The following is a 22,367-nucleotide window of genomic DNA, read 5'->3' as shown; positions in this document are numbered from 1 at the left end:
ATTTCATTAAAAAAATTCTGCGTACTGGTCCCCCGTGGGAATCAAACCCACAACCCTGGTGTTGCAAACACCATGCTCTACCAACTGAGCCACACGGGACCACAAACAAATGTTGTGCTTCAGTTCTAAATTTGGATGAGAATTAACCAACCAGCGCTCTATCAGCAGACAGCGCTCCAACTGATGTGTAGCTTCAGTCTATTTTTCTCCAGTAAAATGTAAGATTAACTTTAAGTAAAACATTAGGAAGTGTAGCTGGCTACATTCTTTTTATGATGAACATTAGAAATATGATGGCCATGCATCGTTTTTACACAAAATAACTTGCTTTTTCATTGTAAGCTCATTTAGCCTCTTATGTGTCTGCCAGCCAAATAGCGTTGCACTTCTGTTGTCATCTGATGAAAATGAAGCTATTTTCTGCCAAATGTGTTGGACTAATGTATTTTCTGTGAAGGACAACTATAGTTGCACGTCCCTGATCACTCCTTTGAAGCAAAAAACACTGTTGACTTTCAATATAAAATGCGACCCCTGTCAATACCCAGCTGGACTCACCTGCTCCCGCTTTCTCCTGTTGTGCTATTTACAAACAAACACGTGACTGGCTCAACTGTGCTGGGGAACTAAGAAACTTCATAATGTAAAATAATGTGTCAAGTGAAATACATCTGCTTTATCTCCTAATGCATTGCACAAGTTGACTGCAGTTATTTACTTAAAAAATAGCTAGAAATATGAAAATATGTTGAAAAATTTCAAAGAAATAGTTTAAACGGTATTGAAAAACCATTCCGTGGCTATTTCCAAATATACGGTATGCAGCCCAAGCCTACTGTTCTCCCCATATGGCTACCCATCTGCCAAAGTCCTGTTTTCTCCTCTTGTTCATGTGTTGCTATTTTTGTTTTCTAAAGTGAAACTGCCATCTAACTGAGGCCAGCTGCCAATCACTATAACTGGACAAGTTACTCACAGCTCTGCACAGTTTACTTGTTTAGGTATCTCAGTAGCAAGGCAAGAACAATACAACTCCTCAAATATGTAGAACTTGACAGTGAACATCTCAGTGTGTGTTAGTGTGTCTATCCTCATTCATATTTCATATCTCACTGGCTTCCTTTCATCAGCCTAGTGTCTTCTCCCCAGATGACTCTCTAAGAACATCAACAAAGCACCATTTATTTATCTGCACCCACATAGCTACACACTGTAATCACAACAGCTTCACGCCTTTAAAAGCAGACCTTTTATTTGATGAAATGGAAACGATATGGAAACAAAAGCTGTGTGTTAGTAGTTGAATGACAGCAAATGTGTTTGTTGTATATTTTCATTGATATAAGCTGCAGTAGTTGTTTTTAACTGCCTGTGAATGGCCATATTGTCCAGAGCTGTTTGATAATAGTGTTTGAAACACTGCCAAGCCACCTTGCACTCTACTGAAGCAGCTTTTCTGTTGTAGCATATACATATTCTGTTGTAGCATAGTGCACATAGTTCATACTATGTATATAATACTACATTTAGTCATACTCCTACCAATCCCTGCTCGTTTCTTTGCTTCAGCTCAGACATTGACCTCTATCCTAAGAGCAGAGCCACATCATTTGCGTCTGCAGTCTGCTCCAGAATGAATTCCCTTAATCATTATATCTAAGGAGGACCTGAGTGTCCCTTCAACATTGTCCATCAGCTTTCCCTCTCTCTCTCTCTCTCTCTCTCTCTCTCTCTCTCACTCTCTCTGTCTCTCTCTTTCGCTCTCTTTTGCTCTCTTTCGTTCTTCTCTCATAATGATGAAATGCAGTGGAGACTCAGAAGAAAGTTGCATACTGTGCATAAATAGCATATTTAATTGGTATGTTATGTGGCCTAAATCAAATTACTCTTGGACTGACAGGAACATTTACATTAACATAGTTCCTTATCAGAGTCCAAGCCAAAATGTAAATTGGTACAGATAATTAGGATATGAGAAGGAACTTAGGCTGATGTCAGGGCTGCTAATTGGAATGGATGTGAAACAAACTGCTGCTGCTCAGTGGTAGTCTATTGCAGGCAGAGGTGGAGGTATGTTTGGATGGAGGGATGAAGAGGTCAGGGTAAAAGAAAGCCTGCTCAGTAGAGAGGGGTTCAGGGGCCAAGACAAGGAGCCCTGTGGCATGCTGAGAAAGCCAAGGGCTCCAGCTCCGCCCACTCTATGACCTCATTCACACTCTCCACGGTAACAGTGTTGAAACATACAGCATTACTTGTTTGAGATAGCTTAGAGTAAAGATCCCTAGATAATTTACCACTTTAATTCCCTCTGGCCATGATGCATATAGGGTTCTGTGATTGAAGCACTGAAAGTGAGAGAGAGGGAAATGATATGATGGGGCTAATGATGGTGTTCCACTGTAGGTGTAAAGGCTCCCTCCACCACAATTAGCTAATGGGTTAAATACACCTGCTGCTGAACCGAGGCCCTCAGGGGCCCGACGCTTAGATCCTTTAAAACATACCATTGTTTTTGAGAGTATTTCCGTTCTATGTGAGAGATGAGAGGATCTAAGCGTCGGGCCCGTGAGGGCCTCGATTCAGCAGCAGGTGTATTTAATCCATTAGCTAATTGTGGTGGAGGGAGCCTTTACACCTACAGTGGCATGCTATCATTACCCTCCTAATAATCTCCCTCTCTCTCAGATGCTGGCCCCTCCTGACACCACGTTACTTAGCGTTCCCAAAATAAAGGTTAGCTTTTTGAGATGATGGACTGGGATTCTCCTAGAGTAGCCATTATAATTCCCCTCGTTTGCCTTCTCTCTCCCTCAATGATCCCCAGTCTTCCTACTGTATCATTTGTTAATGCCGGCAGAGCTCATTACTTTACCCTGAGAGGAGAGGAGAGAGGAGAAGAGGGCTTGCTGCCTCAGCCAGGCAGTTGCTCCAGGCATCCGGGGTATCATGCTGAATGATTAGCAAGACAAGATTAATAGTGAATTAAAGTACCTAGAGATTACACATCTCCCATCCTGCAGCCTAGCTGGGACCTCTGCTTTATGCCTGGGTGGTCATATGGGTGGGAGATCTCCCCTACAGGACCAGCTAGCGTTCCCCCTGCCTGCTTCCCCTAGCATCTGAAGGATGTTGTGCTTTGCATGGTAATTAGGTTCCTTTGTTCCATCTGTTTGGTGGTGTAAGCGCTGGGAGCGGCTGAGGTAGGGACAGGCAGGGCTGCACGCTGAGCCCCAGGGTGAGTGCATTCTGTGGAGGTGGCTGGAGCGCAGGCTGGGCCTCTAACTCTATGTCCAGTGACTGGGCCAGTGCTCCACTTCATATTATAGGATAGGTTCGTATTACAGTATTTATTTGGGTGTTTGGATGTGTCTGTGAAGTGTCTACCTGTCTGTCTGCCTGCCGGTCTGTCTGTCTGTACTGTATGTCTGTTTGTGTTTAGGATTTTCTGTCTGTCTGTCTGTCTGTCTGTCTGTCTGTCTGTCTGTCTGTCTGTCTGTCTGTCTGTCTGTCTGTCTGTACTGTATGTCTGTCTGTACTGTATGTCTGTTTGTGTTTAGGATTTTCTGTCTGTCTGTCTGTCTGTTTCTGATTTTCTGTCTGTTTGTGTTTGTGATTGTCTGTGTGTCTGTCTTCTTGTCTGTCTGTCTGTCTTCTTGTCTGTCTGTCTGTCTGTCTGTCTGTCTGTCTGTAGGTATGTATGTATGTATGTATGTATGTATGTATGTATGTATGCACGTCTACCTGCTGGTTTGCCACACTGTTGTTTGGCCTCATGGCCGGCGTCACGCTAAGCGGAGGTGGCAGGGCCTGTGCACCGCCTGACAGGGGAGTCTCTTCCCGTCCACTCATCCCAGCTGGGTGTCTCCCTGTGTTAGTGTCCATGCCTCAGTAGCCCCACACATAGAACACTGTCCCACGGGGCCTAGGGCAGAGCAACAAGCCTGGGAAGAAAAGACAGGAGGAGAGAATGAGAGAAAATAATTATGGATTAGCTCTAAGAGCCTCGGCAGACTTTACGCAACACAGCTATTTGGAGCGTAGCACAGTACGTGCATGTCGTTTTTCATAAAAAAACGGCCGGCTCATGCTAAGCATCTCTGTTCATATTTTGAAACGCACCATATTATTCCTTACGTTGCAGTCAGGGCAATGTTGTGTAGATATTGAGGCTGATCTGATAAGCAGTATATTTAGAAACACAACGTATTGGTAACAAAATGATCTCAGCTATTTACATTTATTTAACTAGGCAAGTCAGTTAAGCACAAATTCTTAATTACATGACAGCTTAGGTTAACTGCTTGGGTTAACTGCCTTGTTCAGGGGCAGAACAACAGATTTTGACCTTGTCAGCTTGGGGATTTGAACCAGCAACCTCTTGGTTACTGGCCCAACACTCTAACCACTAGGATACCTGCCACCCCAGCTGCTGTTCAAACAATGAACAAACATCATTGTAGCCTTATTAGAATCCCCTCAAAGGGTACTTTGTTTAGAAGTAATAACTATGTGATTCTAGGTTATTTGGAAATGGTAAAAACAGCTGTAGCCATGTGTTTTTTTAATGATCTAATACTGGACTGAATACATTCAATCAGCAAATCAAACTGGGATAATGTTGTAGGTTACTCTGGAAAGTATAAGAATATTTGCTAGGGCAAATATCTAGCTAGCAAGAGGCTAGCAGAGTAGCCTACAGTCTACTGGCAGGCACAGCAATAAAATCTCTGCTAACGCCCACTTTGTGAGTGTTGCTATTTGGGAGTCTACATATACATGGACCGGCGAAGTATTCAAAAGGTGCGCTTTGCTCCAAAAAATCTGACTCCACCCAAGTGCACACACGCATGGTAAATGACAGAGTGATATGTTTATAGATCTTAAGAGGTGTCTCATTACTTTCTGGAAGCAGTCTGTTATACAGTAGAATGCAGCTGAATGCTAAAGCCTTTAAACGTTTCTGAAAGCAGTCTGCCATATAGTAGCATGCAGCTAAAGCCTTTAAAAGTTGCCTGTTGCTGTGTTTAGGTACTCTAAAACATCTAATGATGAGAACACAGCAATGTTAAATGCTTCACAGGGTCCCTTGCTGTTCTGAAACGTCTGAGAGGTGTCAGTGTGTGCATGCAGGGTATCCATGAGATGAGTGCGCCTGTGCTACCTTCACAAAGCCATTTCAAATGAAGTGTAGAAATCAGATTAAATGTGTGAAAACCAGCTCCCACAATAAAACAATGTGGAAAAAGAGGGATCTTTGAGCCAAAATAAAAGCAGCAAGCAGAGGATGTGGAATACAACGGAGAACCGAAACAATCAGGAGCCCATTGAATTCAATGAAGTACCTGATTATAACGATCCTGTAGAAAATGTATTTGGCGTATGCCATGAGTACTGGAAGTAGGACTGTGGAATTGCTGGATCTAAGCATGTTAGTGAGTCACTATGCAACAGAACAATCTTTCTGTTTTCCTTTTAATTGTGGTATTGCTGGAAAATGTCGGTGAGCATTGAAAGGGGTATGTAGAGTGTGGAAGTTGGAATGTCCATTTAGAATGCAACTGGCTGCATGTGACTGTTGTTTAGGTCATCTTGGGCAATCTTGAGTAAAATGTGTCTGATTTAATTGATTGTAAGAAGAGAATGTACTTTGCATAATAAAAATAAAGGAGGCATACTTAGTACATTTATAAAATACTGAGGTACTGTATCTGTATTGTTGATTTAATCAAAAAATAAATTGTTTCATTACTGTGTCTGACATGGCATAAATAGGAATTAGACAGTGAAGCTGCTTTTGTGTTCCTCTCAAAAGCTGCTGTCAAATCTGTCAGGAGAGAGATCACTGAATCAGATCACTCTGTTGATCTGCCAGTTCAAAGACCTGCTTGCTGAAAGATAACTTCATTGGGACATCTTTTTCAGTCTACATGGGAAACATTAGTTATTCTGTTGTACATGTTCCTCTGTGTGTCTGTTAGTATGTGCTATATCTCTGCTGGGTCAAGAGTAACTCATATCACTAGTCTCTCTGAGAGATATCTCTACTGGGTCAAGAGTCATTCATAAAACTAGTCTCTGTGAAATATCTCTGCTGGGTCAAGAGTCACTTGTATATCTAGTCTCTCAATGAGATAGCTCTGCTGGGTCAAGAGTCACTCATATATCTAGTCTCTCTATGAGATAGCTCTGCTGGGTCAAGAGTCACTCATATATCTAGTCTCTCTATGAGATAGCTCTGCTGGGTCAAGAGTCACTCATATATCTAGTCTCTCTATGAGATAGCTCTGCTGGGTCAAGAGTCACTCATATATCTAGTCTCTCTATGAGATAGCTCTGCTGGGTCAAGAGTCACTCATATATCTAGTCTCTCTATGAGATAGCTCTGCTGGGTCAAGAGTCACTCATATATCTAGTCTCTCTATTAGATAGCTCTGCTGGGTCAAGGGTCACTCATATTACTTTTTCCCCAAAAAAATTACATTAAAGCCTTATTCTAAAATGGATTAAAACAAATGTATAAGCAATCTACACACACCCCATAATGACAAAGTGAAAACAACATTTTTAAAACAGATACCTTATTTACATAAGTATTCAGACCCTTTGCTATGAGCTCAGGTGCATCCTGTTTCCATTGATCATCCTTGAGATGTTTCTACAACTTGATTGGAGTCCACATGTGGTAAATTCAATTGATTGGACATGATTTTGAAAGGCACACACCTGTCTATGTAAGGTCCCACAGTTGACAGTGCATGTCAGAGCAAAAACCAAGCCATGATGTCAAAGGAATTGTCCGTAGAGCTCCGAGTCAGGATTGTCTTGAGGTACAAATCTGGGAAGGGTACCAAAAAATGTCTGCAGCATTGAAGGTCCCCAAGAACACAGTGGCCTCCATGATTCTTAAATGGAAGAAGTTTTGAACCACCAATACTCTTCCTAGAGCTGGCCGCCCAGCCAAACTGAGCAATCGGGGTAGAAGGGCCTTGTTCAGGGAGGTGACCAAGAACCCGATGGTCACTCTGACAGAGCTCCAGAGTTCCTCTGTGGAGATGGGAGAACCTTCCAGAAGTAGAACCATCTCTCAGCACTTCACCAAATAGGCCTTTATGGTTGAGTGGCCAGACAGAAGCCACTCCTCAGTAATAGTCACGTGACAGCCCGCTTGGAGTTTGCCAAAAGGCATCTAAAGACTCTCAGACCATGAGAAACAAGATGCTCTGGTCTGATGAAACCAAAATTCAACTCTATGGCCTAAATGCCTATTCTGGATGAAACCTGACACCATCCCTCCGGTGAAGCATGGTGGTGGCAGCATCATGCTGTGGGGATGTTTTTCAGCGGCATGGACTGAGAAACTAGTCAGGATCGAGGCAAAGATGAACGGAGAAAAGTACAGAGTGTTCCTTGATGAAAATCTGCTCCCGAGCACCTAGGACCTGAGACTGGGCGAAGGTTCACCTTCCAACCAGACAATGACCCTAAGCACACAGCCAAGAAAACGCATCAGTGGCTTCGGGACAAGTCTCTGAATATCCTTGAGTGGCCCAACCAGAGCCTGGACTTGAACCTGATCGAACATCTCTGGAGAGACCTGAAAATATCTGTGCAGCAACGCTCCCCATCCAACCTGACAGAACTTGAGACGATATGCAGAGAAGAATGGGAGAAACTCCCCAAATACAGATGTGCCAAGCTTATAACGTCATATTCAGGAAGACTCAAGGCTGTAATTGCTGCCAAAGGTGCTTCAACAAAGTACTGAGTCAAGGCTTTGAATACTGACAGTTGGAAGTCGGAAGTTTACATACACTTAGGTTGGAGTCATTAAAAGTTGTTTTTCAACCACTCTACAAATTTCTTGTTAACAAACTATAGTTTTGGCAAGTCGGTTAGGACATCTACTTTGTGCGTGACACAAGTAATGTTTCCAACAATTGTTTACAGACAGATTATTTCACATATAATTCATTGCATCACAATTCCAGTGGGTCAGAAGTTTACATACACTAAGTTGACTGTGCCTTGAAACAGCTTTGATAATTCCAGAAAATGATTTAATGGCTTTAGAAGCTTCTGATAGGCTAATTGACATCATTTGAGTCAATTGGAGGTGCACCTGTGGATGTATTTCAAGGCCTACCTTCAAACTCAGTGCCTCTTTGCTTGACATCATGGGACAATCAAAAGAAATCAGCCAAGACCTCAGAAAACAAATTGTAGACCTCCACAAGTCTGGTTCATCCTTGGGAGCAATTTCCAAACACCTGAAGGTACCATGTTCATCTGTACAAACAATAGTATGCAAGTATAAACACCATGGGACCACGCAGCCGTCATACTGCTCAGGAAGGAGATGCGTTCTGTCGCCTAGAGATGAACGTACTTTGGTGCGGAATGTGCAAATCAATCCCAGAACAACATCAAGGACCTTGTGAAGATGCTGGAGTAAACAGGTACAAAAGTATCTATATCCACTGTAAAACAAGTCCTATATCGACATAACCTGAAAGGCCACTCAGCAGGGAAGAAGCCACTGCTCCAAAACCACCAAATAAAAGCCAGACTATGGTTTGCAACTGCTCATGGGGACAAAGATAGTACTTTTTGGAGAAATGTCCTCTGGTCTGATGAAACAGAAATCAAACTGTTTGGCCATAATGACCATCGTTATGTTTGGAGGAAAAAGGGGGATGCTTGCAAGCCGAAGAACACCATCCCAACCGTGACGCACGGGGGTGGCAGCATCATGTTCTGGGGGTGCTTTGCTGCAGGATGGCCTGGTGCACTTCACAAAATAGATGGCATCATGAGGTAGGAAAGTTATGTGGATATATTGAAGAAACATTTCTAGACATCAGTCAGGAAGTTAAAGCTTGGTCGCAAATGGTTCGACCAAATGGACAATGACCTCAAGCATACTTCCAAAGTTGTGGTAAAATGGCTTAAGGACAACAAAGTCAAGGTATTGGAGTGGCCATCACAAAGCCCTGACCTCAATCCTATGGAAAATTTGCGGGCAGAACTGAAAAAGCGTGTGTGAGCAAGGAGGCTTAAAAACTTGACTCAGTTACACCATCTCTGTCAGGAGGAATGGGCAAAAATTCACCCAACTTATTGTGGGAAGCTTGTGGAAGGCTACCCAACATGTTTGATCCAATTTAAACAATTTAAATGCAATGCTACCAAATACCAATTGAGTGTATGTAAACTTCTGACCCACTGGGAGTGTGATGAAAGAAATATAAGCTGAAATAAATCATTCTCTCTACTATTATTCTGACATTTCACATTCTTAAAATAAAGTGGTGATCCTAACTGACCAAAAACAGGGAAATTTTACTCAGATTAAATGTCAGGAATTGTGTAAAACTGAGTTTAAATGTATTTGGCTAAGGTGTATGTAAACTTCCGACTTCAACTGTATGTAAATGTGATATTTTTTAAAATAAAAATTAGTAACAAAAATTTCTAAAAACCTGTTTTTGCTTTCTCACTATGAGGTATTGTGTGTAGATTGATGAAAAAACAACAACATTTTAATCAATTTTAAAATAAGGCTGTAACATAACAATGTGGAAAAAGTAAAGGGGTCTGAATACTTTCCGAAGGCACTGTCTCTGCTGTAAAGTGCAACTTTCCTACTAGAAAACTGTCGTTGTTGATAAAGATGTATACTCAAATTGATTCATATCACGCTTAGGTTTTTTGTGAAGACCTGCAATGGAAAACAGAAAGAATATAAAATATTTCATCTCATAGTGCATCTGTTCATCTGTTTCTATATATCAGCCCATGAATGTGTCGACTATGCTATGTGATTTTCTGTGACTATCTGTGTTGTCGTTTTTTCTGTCATCTATCATGTTTTCCCCTTGTTTGTTCATCCGTCCATTGTCAGAAGGATAGACAGATAGAAAGCCCTCTGTGAGCTGCTTCTCATCTCATGTTCAAATCTACCTATTTGTTCCTGGAGCTGCTCTTCCACTTTTTAAGCACAATTTGAGCTGTTGCAGAGAGCATCAGAGCCTTGTGCCACATACATCTTATCTGTTGTTGATGTGCAGACGCTTTTCTCAACAGCTATTTCAGAGAAAACTGATTTCTGCCCCAGTAATTGCCTCTGCAATATTCCCCGGATCCGCACATCATTCAAAGGAATACGTCTTCTTTTCCCCTGAAAGCTTTCTGCAGTCTTGCAGAACGAGGTGAATGACATTTTTTCTTCCATTTTGTTCTTCTTTTTTTCCATTCTCCTGTGTCGTGCCAAAAAAAGAACTTGGAGAGAGATTAGGGACACTTCTAGTGATATCTGCATCTACCAATTAAAATGCTTTGCTTTTTCCGTGTGAGAAAAACACCAAGCATTTTAGATCAGCTATGAAACTAGCAGACATATTAGTTTATCAAATAACATTACTTAAATCATTTTTTATAAAAAAAACACAACTATACATGTATAGTCTCTTCCTATTTATACTGGACTCCAAGTGCATCATCGTCAAATCAACCAATCCCTCTAATATTAATTACACCCCTCAGATGTCCACAGACTAACCCATAAATCCCAGTACATTGCAATACTATTTCATATTTTGAGGGAACCTCTATTTGTACAATTTCTACTGAGATTGCCCTATGAATAAATACTTTACCTAAGAGTATAATTATATTTCCCATTGATTGATTGTGTTTTTTCAGACCTCCTAACAGTACTGTTTATAGGTCCATCTTAACACAGTCATTATGACTCAACAACCACTCCTGAGAGGTTTAATGCTTATCGTTTTAACCCTCCAAACTCATGTTCATGATATGAATAGGCCTGTTTAACTTTGTCTGGTTTGCCATTCCAGATTAAATTGAATATTTTTTTCTCACATGAATAGAAGCATGTTAAATTCATGAAACTGAAGACACAATGAACTGCTTTAGTGTGATTAAAAGTTGTCAGTGGTCACCAGTTGTAACACTGAGCTGCTCAATATTCACTATTGGATCCTCTGTGTTTTTCGATCCCTCATGATTTCAGAATTCTGCATACACTTTACAGTCAATACTCTGTCAACACAAATGGTTTTTAACATGGAATTGTAGAGAATTAGATCTGAAAGCATTTCTCATTTGTATTTTACATTGGCCACGGGACCCTGCTATTCTGGAACACTGGCATCTTGCAAAGCTTTTATTCCCATGGGAAATTTGCCTATATCAGAGAAATCATTTGTAAGCCCAATGCCCATTCAATCTGACTGGAATGGCAGGTACATAGAGAACCCTGCCTGAGTCAGGAAATAAGATCTCAGCTGGATAGTTCTGTTCCAGTCGTTTTCTAAAATAACTTGGGGGAATATAAGAAATGAAGGTGACTCCTTGCTTTAATGCGGCTGTAAACACACTTCTCTACCCATTGGAAATGCCTTTGTCAAATGCTATCTGAAATTTCACAATTTATGTCAGCCAGCCGGCTGCACTGTGACTGCCGCTCTTTGTTTTCTCTCAGCCGACTCCCATTAGCTCCAGTATCATAACCATGACATAAACACTGCAATAAGAACCCAGATATCTGTCACATCTGACTTGATCCCGACAAGCCCAAGCCTCTCAGAGCGGGTGTAAACAGTTTGTCACTGAACTGGGATTCCTCTTTATATCGTTGACATTTGGTGTTCATTCCCGAGGCAGAAGAAGAAAGCAGATGTAGAGAACCTGCGAGAGTCACGCCTGGATTATAAATGGGGTTCACCACAGGTGACGGGGATATGAACCCCAGTGTGGCTGTAATAAGCTGTGCCTCTGTATCTTCTATTAGACAGAGGACAATGGTAGAGAACGTTCTGATTAGAGCTCATATGTTGGTTTCTATGGGAACAGGATATTATGTACTGGTGGTTGAGCTAACAGGAAGTTTATGTCTGTATGTGAGGCTTGTTTACAAAGCTCCTACAGACTCCATCTCCTCTTGTGGGATCTGGGATGAATTAGGATGCCTTCAGACTCCCTCTGCCGTGGACTGGCACTGTGCAGCGCGGCTCAGTCATAAACACACAGGCACAAACAGTCAAGCACTAATATCACCTGAGAGGAATACCAGTGAAATATAGATGTTGTTATTCGTTTTACTAATTAGCTATTTGATGTAATAGTTAAACAATGCATTCTGCCGTTATTTGTGTTATAATTGCTTTCTGTCATGGTTTTTTGATACTCAGAATGAAATAGAACTTGTACTTTGCAGAGATGCATATTCATAAAACCACAATATATCATTTCCAACTATAGATTCTTACTGTGGATGTTTTCTTGCATGTAGTTTAGCAGCTTTTCAACACAGATCACACCATTGTGTAAAATAGAGGCAGAGAGGGGTGCGGCAGTAGGAGGGCTGTGGAAAAACATGACAGATCAACAAATGGCATGGGGAGTGTCTGGGGGATGCTGCTGTGTGTAGCTACCCAGCTCCATGCAACCTGAGGTGGATAAAGCCCAGCTCTGCTCTCTCCATCACTCTTCTCCCCACTCCTCACCGCTACCCACTGCCCCCAACCCTCTCCTCAGACCCACTGACCTTTCCAGTGTCAGGATGCCCCCAGTAATACCCGGGGTGGGCTGATGTCACTAGTAGAGCAGAGCAGGCTGTGAGAGCCAGCCAGTCAGCCAGGGTCCCATGTGGCTCTGTAGGTGGCATGGTATAATGAGCCAGCCCAGAGATCAACTACAGGACATACTGTAGCCCACACACACACACACACACACACACACACACACACACACACACACACACACACACACACACACACACACACACACACACACACACACACACACACACACACACACACATATACACACACACACACACACACAGCAGCCCGTTCCAGGTCTAGGATTTATCTGATCCAGTCCTGGCCCATTCCAGTTCTAGGATTTATCTGACCCCGTCTTGGCACGTTCCAGGTCTAGGATTTATCTGACTCAGTCTTAGCCAGTGCTTGTCCGCTCCAAGTCTGCTGTGTGTCTGGGCTGAGGGGGTGAGAGAGGGATAGCTGTTGGCTGGCACAGCCTGATTACCTAAGACCATTTGTGAGCATTGAAGAGCGATGTCATCCCCTATCAGTCATCTCTTAGACATAATAGATAGGCCTATCTGTCCCCTAGCAGTCATCTCTCAGACTAGAATAGATAGGCCTATCTGTCCCCTAGCAGTCATCTCTCAGACAGAATAGATAGGCCTATCTGTCCACTAGCAGTCATCTCTCAGACTAGAATAGATAGGCCTATCTGTCCACTAGCAGTCATCTCTCAGACAGAATAGATAGACCTATCTGTCCACTAGCAGTCATCTCAGACAGAATAGATAGGCCTATCTGTCCACTAGCAGTCATCTCTCAGACAGAATAGATAAGCCTATCTGTCCACTAGCAGTCATCTCTCAGACAGAATAGATAGGCCTATCTGTCCACTAGCAGTCATCTCTCAGACAGAATAGATAGGCCTATCTGTCCCCTAGCAGTCATCTCTCAGACAGAATAGATAGGCCTATCTGTCCACTAGCAGTCATCTCTCAGACAGAATAGATAGGCCTATCTGTCCACTAGCAGTCATCTCAGACTAGAATAGATAAGCCTATCTGTCCACTAGCAGTCATCTCTCAGACAGAATAGATAGGCCTATCTGTCCACTAGCAGTCATCTCTCAGACAGAATAGATAGGCCTATCTGTCCACTAGCAGTCATCTCAGACTAGAATAGATAGGCCTATCTGTCCACTAGCAGTCATCTCTCAGACAGAATAGATAGGCCTATCTGTCCCTTAGCAGTCATCTCTCAGACTAGAATAGATAAGCCTATCTGTCCCTTAGCAGTCATCTCTCAGACTAGAATAGATAAGCCTATCTGTCCACTAGCAGTCATCTCTCAGACTAGAATAGATAAGCCTATCTGTCCACTAGCAGTCATCTCTCAGACTAGAATAGATAGGCCTATCTGTCCCTTAGCAGTCATCTCTCAGACTAGAATAGATAAGCCTATCTGTCCCTTAGCAGTCATCTCTCAGACTAGAATAGATAGGCCTATCTGTCCCTTAGCAGTCATCTCTCAGACTAGAATAGATAAGCCTATCTGTCCTTGAATAATAAATACCACTCAATAAGTGTTGTCTGAATATATCACATATTCTGGGGGTTATCTTCTTTCTTTTATTCTTTACATATTTAGTCAGTTAGCAGACGCTCTTATCCAGAGCAACTTACAGGAGAAATGATGGTTAAGTGCCTTGCTCAAGAGCACATCAACATATGTTTCACCTAGTCAGCTCGGGGATTAGAACCAGCGACCTTTCGGATTCTGGCCCAACACTCTTAACCGCTCTTAACCGTTATTAGTTGAGATGGTCTTTAGTTTACCATTACGTATTTTGGCTACCTTTAGGCTACTCTCTTTGAAACTATCTGGTGCCTTTTCTTCCTCTCTGTCTAACAACAGCCTTTTTCTTCTGTGTGTCTGCAGGTCGGCCTGTCCAGTGACTCCAGCTGTGTGGAGGAGATTCTACGGGTAAGTTAGATTCACTTCCTTTCCCTGCCCCCCGTTAATTACACCTGATTATGCCTCAGATACTGTTAATTACACCTGGTTACGCCTCAGATACTGTTAATTACACCTGGTTACGCCTCAGATGCTGTTTGCACACAAAGCCACTTATCCACCCAGGCATAGAGAAAAGAGAAAGGCTTCTGTGATCCTATTATAATGGGCCCTTGTGTTCTAATACAAATCTGATCAAATTCATCAAGGGCTGAAGCTGGCTAGCACATTTAGATCCTCTAAAATGTCTGTGTGAAAAGTGCTTTGACTTTCTTCTATGCCGAGACGCGCTCTTTTGATTAGAAATCCGTTCTGTGCATAATAGCTTGTACAGAATTTGAATGTAAAGGGCACTGGGTCCATGTGAACTGAAAAATACATTTCCTTCTTGTGTTCTTAGATGCAAACATATAGGCTGCCTTTTCTGTGAACTTTGACCTTTGTAGCAGGTGCTGATTCACTCCATGTGATCTGACCTGTAATTACACTCTTCGAATAAGTGTTCCAAAAGAGTTCTTCGGTTGTCCCCATAGGATAATCTGTTTTGGTTCCAGGTAAAACCATTTTTGTTTCCAGAATGGTTCTACCTGGTTCTACCTTTCAGGTTTTACATAGCACCTTTTTTTCTAAGAGTGTAGATGAAGAGAGACATACAGGTGAGTTCCCAGAGTGACAGGTCACACTAGGGTTGAATATTTTCCCGGTATTTTATAAATGTTCCATCCCGAGAATAAATAACTTTTCTCCCAGGAAGTGTCATTTTAAAGTATACAAAGCACATAAATATAAGCCTAATGATGGTGCCTTTATCCAATTTATAGCCTATGACAACGTTTCCCAAACTCAGTCCTTGGACTCCAAGAGCTAAGGAGCGTTTTTTAAAGAGAGAGACCAGGTGCGTATTGAGCAATAGACAGAGGCTATAAGTTAGAAGCTTATGCATAGTCCATCATTCATTAGCTAAATATAAGGCTAATACTACATTGAATTTATTTCCAGAAATAGGTAGGCTAGGATATCTACACCGAGTGTACAAAACATTAGGAACACCTCTTTCCATGACAGACTGACTGACCAGGTGAATCCAGGTGAAGCTAAGATCCCTTATTGATGTCACTTGTTAAATTCACTTCAATCAGTGTAGATGAAGGGGAGGAGACAGGTTAAAGTAGAATTTCTAAGCCTTGAGACAGTTGAGAGATGGATTCTGTATGTGTGTCATTCAGAGAGGGGTGCAACTCAATATTAGGAAGGTATATACAGTGCATGTTTTCCTTATCAATCTACACACAATACCCCATAATGACAAAGACAACAGGTTTTTAACAATTGTTGCTCATTAAAAAAATATATAAAACTGAAATATCACATAATGTATTCAGACCCTTTACTCAGTACTTTGTTGAAGCACCTTTGGCAGCGATTACAGCCTTGAATCTTCTTGCATACAACCTTGGCTCAGAGTTTCTGTCACGGTTGTCGTAGGGTTTAGACCAAGACGCAGCGGGAAAATGTATACTCATCTTCTTTTATTAAAGGATAAAGAAGGAAAAACCCAAAACAAACACGTATACAAAAAACACGACGAAAAAGAACAGGCCGGTAAGGCACAAAGCTATACACAGCAACAATCTCCCACCAAAAACCCATGACAAACACATACCTATATACAGGACCTTCAATCAGAGGCAACGATAGACAGCTGCCTCCAATTGAAGTCCCCAATCCCCATTAACTAAACATAGAAATACAATACCCTAGACTGAACATAGAAATAAACTAACATAGAACAATAACCAAAACCCTGGACTAATAAATCAAATACCCCTATATATACATTACCACCCCAAACCATATAAACCAAATACCCCCTCTACATGAACACATACACAAACACACCCTGAACCACATAAAACAAATACCCCCTGCCACGTCCTGACCAAACTATAAGAACAAATAACCCCTTTACTGGTCAGGATGTGACAGTTTCTCCCTTATCTCCCAGAGATATTCGATCAGTATTATTATTATTATATTCAAGTCTGGGAATCCATCTTTGTTACGACCGTCGTTTAAATAACTGGACCAAGGTGCAGCGTGAGTCGAGTTCCACATTTTATTGCTCATGCAACTTAAAAAAAACAACAAAGATATAACGATCGTGCAAAACGTAGCGCACAAAGGCCCTCACACAAAACAAAACAATATCCCACATCGCAGGTGGGAAAAGGAACACACTAAGTATGATCCCCAATTAGAGGCAATGATTATCAGCTGCCTCCAATTGGGAACCATACACATACACCAACATAGAAATATACTATCTAGAAACCCCCTAGTCACGCTCTGACCTATTACACCATAGAGAACCCAGAGGGCGTGACAGTACCCCCCCCAAAGGTGCAGACTCCGACCGCGAAACCTGAAACTAGATGGGGAGCGTTAGGGTGGGCAACTAGCGTCGGTGGCGGCTCCGGTGCGGGACGTAGCACCCGCTCAGACCGCGGATCCGGCCATGGAGCCAGGCTGAACGCCGTGCCTGGACTGGGCACCGGCACAGAGGAAGGCTATGGCCATGGAGCGGGACTGGACGCCGTGCCTGGACTGAGCACCGGCGCAGAGGAAGGCTCCGGCCATGGAGCGGGACTGGACGCCGTGCCTGGACTGAGCACCGGCGCAGAGGAAGGCTCCGGCCATGGAGCGGGACTGGACGCCGTGCCTGGACTGAGCACCGGCGCAGATGAAGGCTCCGGCCATGGAGCGGGACTGGACGCCGTGCTTGGACGCTCCTCAGGGCGAGTGCAGGGAGCCGGCACAGGACGTACCGGGCTAGGAAGGCGCACTGGAGGCCTGGTGCGTGGAGCCGGCACAGGTTGCACCGGACTGATGAGACGCTCCTCGGGACGTCTGTGCTGCAGAATACACCTAACCAACATCTCTCTCCGATATCCCTCCTCCAACTGCTCTATCGACTCCCCAGACGGTCTCTGGCACTCCCCTCGGCCGACCGCCCCTTGTGCCCCCCCCAAATAAAATCTTGGGGTTGCCCTTGGGCTGTTTGTGGCCACAGACCCCGGCATCGTCGCTGTCCCCCTTTACTCCTCGGCAACTCCTGCCAAGGAAGGGTCTCGCAAGGAAGGGTCTCGCAGCTGATTATCAGCTGCCACCAACTGGGAACTATACACATACACCAACATAGAAATATACTACCAAGAAACCCCCCTAGTCTCACTCTGACCTATTACACCATAGAGAACCCCGAGGGCTCTCTATGGTCAGGGCGTGACAGTCTTAATGTGAGGCCTACACAGCAAAGCCATTGGTTAGGCATCACATAATTTTTTTTTTGATCAGCTAGGGCAGAGCAGGCTGGGGCTCATGTTTGGAATGTCCATTACAGTGTGTAATGCAGCCTAGTTGAATTTTCACCATCCCAGCAGCTATCTTAGAAATATAATGTTGCTCTGTGCTTCTCCGAGCATGCACTTCGTAGTCTATAGCCTATGTATCATTTGATTGAGACCACACTAAATAGCCTTTAGGCACACTTTCTGTTGCACACCCAGCAGAGAATCAGAGATGAGGGACGGCATCGGGCACACATCAATATATAGCCTAATAAGCAAATCATTCTAAAACACTGAGCGATACAGACATTTCATTAATTGCAAATTGCATGACCCTCCCCTGGACAAGATTAAAAAAAATACTAAACCCTCCACTTGACTGAAATTGAAATGACATGACCCTCCCCCATTTTCCTCCAGGTATCCATTACGCACATTTAGACCCATCTCTAAATTAGACCATTTCATCCACTTTTAAGAACACATCGCTATCCAACAATATGATTGGAGATATGAACTACCCTGCTAGCATACAGTCAGTGCTCTGCCTGTCCTTTAAAACCTCCTCGCTCTGCTTGCTTTGCCCGTCCGGTTCTGGGGAGTTTCTTGCTTTAATTCACTCCACCTGATGGCCATATTGCCGGTTGCCCGGCAACTGTTATTTTACATCATCACCCTCCCAGAGGGTTCCATATTTGACAGGTTCACATAACTCAGCCGCTCGGTCGCTCATTCGGAGGAAGTGCGTAGTCCTCTACTGGTTTCCGTGACGTCTACAGTACTACCGTTGCCAGAGGCGCTGGAGAGGCTGCATTGGTTTATGACTGGAAGTCAGTCGCCATAGTGATGCTTCATTGGCTGGTACCAAACACACCCCAGCCTCCTCAGCCATACAAGCGTATCAGTGAGTATCCCAGACTCCCTGTTATAACCCTGCACTAAAGCCCTCCCAGCATCTCTATTCCCTGTGACCTAGGGTTGAACCAGGTTACTAAGATTTAATGAGATTTCCCACCCAAACCCACTCCCCTTTCCCGGGATAAATAAGAGAAAGTGGTAAATTATTAAAAAAATATTTTTATGAACTGCATGACGTGAAATGGAACTGTTAAATTATTTGCAATGTCTAAATATGGCTTCTCTAAGGCCTTCTCTCTGCTCTCTGCATGATCAATCATCAATACTCAGGGTGGGGACAGACATCCCATCTCAGTATCATCTCATCATGGTAACTTTTTTCTTGTGACAGGTAGGCCTACATTTGCTGCAGCATATGCTACAGTAATATAAGGACTGAATGCGCTTCTAATTTACACATATCCATCTGGAGATAATTTTCTATTTGTAAAGATTTTTTTTTAAATTGCAGCTGCAGAGTTTTAAAAGTCTATCACTCGAATATATATCGCTGCTTTAAATCTGGGGTGTCAAACTCATTCCATGGAGGTGTCACGATCGTCGTACAGAGTGGACCAAGGTGCAGCGTGAGTTGAGTTCCACATAAATTTAATTCACAGTAAAAAAAAAAAAAAAAAAAACATCCAACGAACGTGAAGTACAGCGTGCACATGGGCACTAACTGAAACAATATCCCACAAAGCAGGTGGGAGAAAGGGCTTCCTAAATATGATCCGCAATTAGAGGCAACGATTACCAGCTGCCTCTAATAGGGAACCATACAACTCACCATCATAGAAATAGAATGACTAGAAGTCGCTCTGGATAAGAGCGTCTGCTAAATGACTTAAATGTAAATGTAAATGTAGAACACCCCCCTAGTCACGCTCTGACCTCAACACCTGTCAGGGCGTGACAGGAGGGTCTAGTGTCTGCGGGTTTTTGTTTTTTCCTTTCGATTAAGACCTTGACAACCAGGTGTGGAGAGTTCCTCACTAATTAGTGACCTTAATTCATCAATCAAGTACAAGGGAGGAGCAAAAACCTGCAGACACTCAGCCCTGAGATTGGCACATTTGCTTTGTGAGCACTCTCTTGCAGTCTTTCTCTCTCTTCATCAATTCCATTCAAACTGCATCCAGATAGATAATCCTCTTCAAGATTGATATACAGTGCATTCAGAAAGTATTCAGACCCCTTCCCTTTTTCCACATTTTGTTACATTACAGTCTTATTCTAAAATGGATTAAATACACATTTTTACTCATCAATCTACACACAACGACATAGTGAAAACAGGTTTGTAGAAATGTTTTAAAATGTATTATTTACATAAGTATTCAGACCCTTTGCTATGAGACTCGAAATTGAGCTCAGGTGCATCCTGTTTCCATTGATCGTCCTTGAGATGTTTCTACAACTTGATTGGAGTCCACATGTGGTAAATTCAATTGATTGGACATGATTTGAAAAGGCACACACCTGTCTATATAAGGTCCCACAGAGCAAAAACCAAGCCATTAGGTTGAAGGAATTGTCTGTAGAGCTCTGAGACAGGATTGTGTCGTGGCACAGATCTGGGGAAGGGTACCAAAAAATGTCTGCAGCATTGAAGGTCCCAAAGAACACAGTAGCCTCCATCATTCTTAAATGAAAGAGGTTTAGAACCACCAAGACTCTTCGTAGAGCTGGCCGCCCGGCCAAACTGAGCAATTGGGGGAGAAAGGCCTTGGTCAGGGAGGTGACCATGAACCCGAACATAACTCCAGGGTTCATCTGTGGAGATGGGAGATCCTTCCAGAAGGACAACAATCTGTACAGCACTTCTCCAATCAGGCCTTAATGGTAGAGTGGCCAGACAGAAGCCACTCCTCAGTAAAAGGCACCTACCTGACAGCCCGCTTGGAGTTTACCAAAAGGCACCTAAAGGACTCTCATACCATGAGAAACAAGAATCTCTGGTCTGATGAAACCAAGATTGAACTCTTTGGCCTGAATGGCAAGCGTCACGCCTGGAGGAAACCTGACACAATCCCTACGGTGAAGCATGGTGGTGGCAGCATCATGCTGTGGGGATGTTTTTCAGCAGCAGGGATGGGAGAGTAGTCAGGATCGAGGCAAAGATGAATGGAGCAAAGTACAGAGAGATCCTTGATGAAAACCTGCTCCAGAGCACTCAGGACCTCAGACTGATGCAAAGGTTCACCTTCCAACAGGACAACAACTCAAAGCACGCAGCCAAGACAACGCAAGAGTGACTTTGGGTCAAGTCTCGGAATGTCCTTGAGTGGTCCAGCCAGAGCCCAGACTTGAACCCGATCGAACATCTCTGGATGGACTAGCTGTGAAAATAGCTGAAAATAGCTGTGCAGCAGCGCTCCCCATCCAACCGGACAGAGCTTGAGAGGATCTGCAGAGAAGAATGCGAGAAACTGTGCCAAGCTTGTAGCATCATACCGAAGAAAACTTTATGCTGTAATCGCTGCCAAAGGTGCTTCAACAAAGTACTGAGTAAAGGGTCTGAATACATACAATTGAAGTCGGAAGTTTACATACACTTAGGTTGAAGTCATTAAAAGTCGTTTTTCAACCACTCCACAAATGTCTTGTTAACAAACTATAGTTTTGGCAAGTCGGTTAGGACATCTACTATATACGTGACACAAGTAATTTTTCCAACAATTGTTTACAGACAGATTATTTCACTTATAATTCACTGTATCACAATTCCAGTGGGTCAGAAGTTTACATACACTAAGTTGACTGTGCCTTGAAAGAGCTTGGAAAATTCCAGAAAATGATGTCATGGCTTTAGAAGCTTCTGATAGGCTAATTGACATAATTTAAGTCAATTGGAGGTGTACGTGTGGATGTATTTCAAGGCCTACCTTGAAACTCAGTGCCTCTTTGCTTAACATCATGGGAAAATCAAAAGAAATCAGCCAAGATCTCAGAATTTTAAAAATAAATTATTTCACCTTTATTTAACCAGGTAGGCAAGTTGAGAACAAGTTCTCATTTACAATTGCGACCTGGCCAAGATAAAGCAAAGCAGTTCGACACATACAACAACACAGAGTTACACATGGAGTAAAACAAACATACAGTCAATAATACAGTAGAAAAACAAGTCTATATACAATGTGAGCAAATGAGGTGAGATAAGGGAGGTAAAGGCAAAAAAGGCCATGGTGGCAAAGTAAATACAATATAGCAAGTAAAACACTGGAATGGTAGATTTGTAGTGGAAGAAAGTGCAAAGTAGAAATAGAAATAATGGGGTGCAAAGGAGCAAAATAAAAAAATACAGTAGGGGAAGAGGTAGTTGTTTGGGCTAAATTATAGATGGGCTATGTACAGGTGCAGTGATCTGTGAGCTGCTCTGACAGCTGGTGCTTAAAGCTAGTGAGGGAGATGAGTGTTTCCAGTTTCAGAGATTTTTGTAGTTCGTTCCAGTCATTGGCAGCGGAGAACTGGAAGGAGAGAGGGCCAAAGGAGGAATTGGCTTTGGGGGTGACCAGAGAGAAATACCTGCTGGAGC

At 43.0% G+C, this 22,367-nt stretch overlaps 1 protein-coding gene across 1 annotated transcript in view; it reads left to right on the top strand.

Annotated features, from left to right (window-relative positions):
* Positions 1-22,367, top strand: part of aff2 (AF4/FMR2 family, member 2) — a 328,554-nt gene that overhangs the window by 153,682 nt on the left and 152,505 nt on the right. The window contains exon 5 of the mRNA XM_029770596.1: positions 14,508-14,552. Within this exon, the coding sequence (XP_029626456.1) occupies positions 14,508-14,552 (45 nt within the window). The remainder of the gene's footprint in view (positions 1-14,507; positions 14,553-22,367) is intronic.

The sequence above is a fragment of the Salmo trutta genome, chromosome 13, assembly GCF_901001165.1.
Source record: "Salmo trutta chromosome 13, fSalTru1.1, whole genome shotgun sequence".
Classification (NCBI taxonomy): domain Eukaryota; kingdom Metazoa; phylum Chordata; class Actinopteri; order Salmoniformes; family Salmonidae; genus Salmo; species Salmo trutta.
The sequence above is the reverse complement of the archived record's forward strand: the minus strand, read 5'-3'. Positions and strand labels throughout refer to the sequence as shown.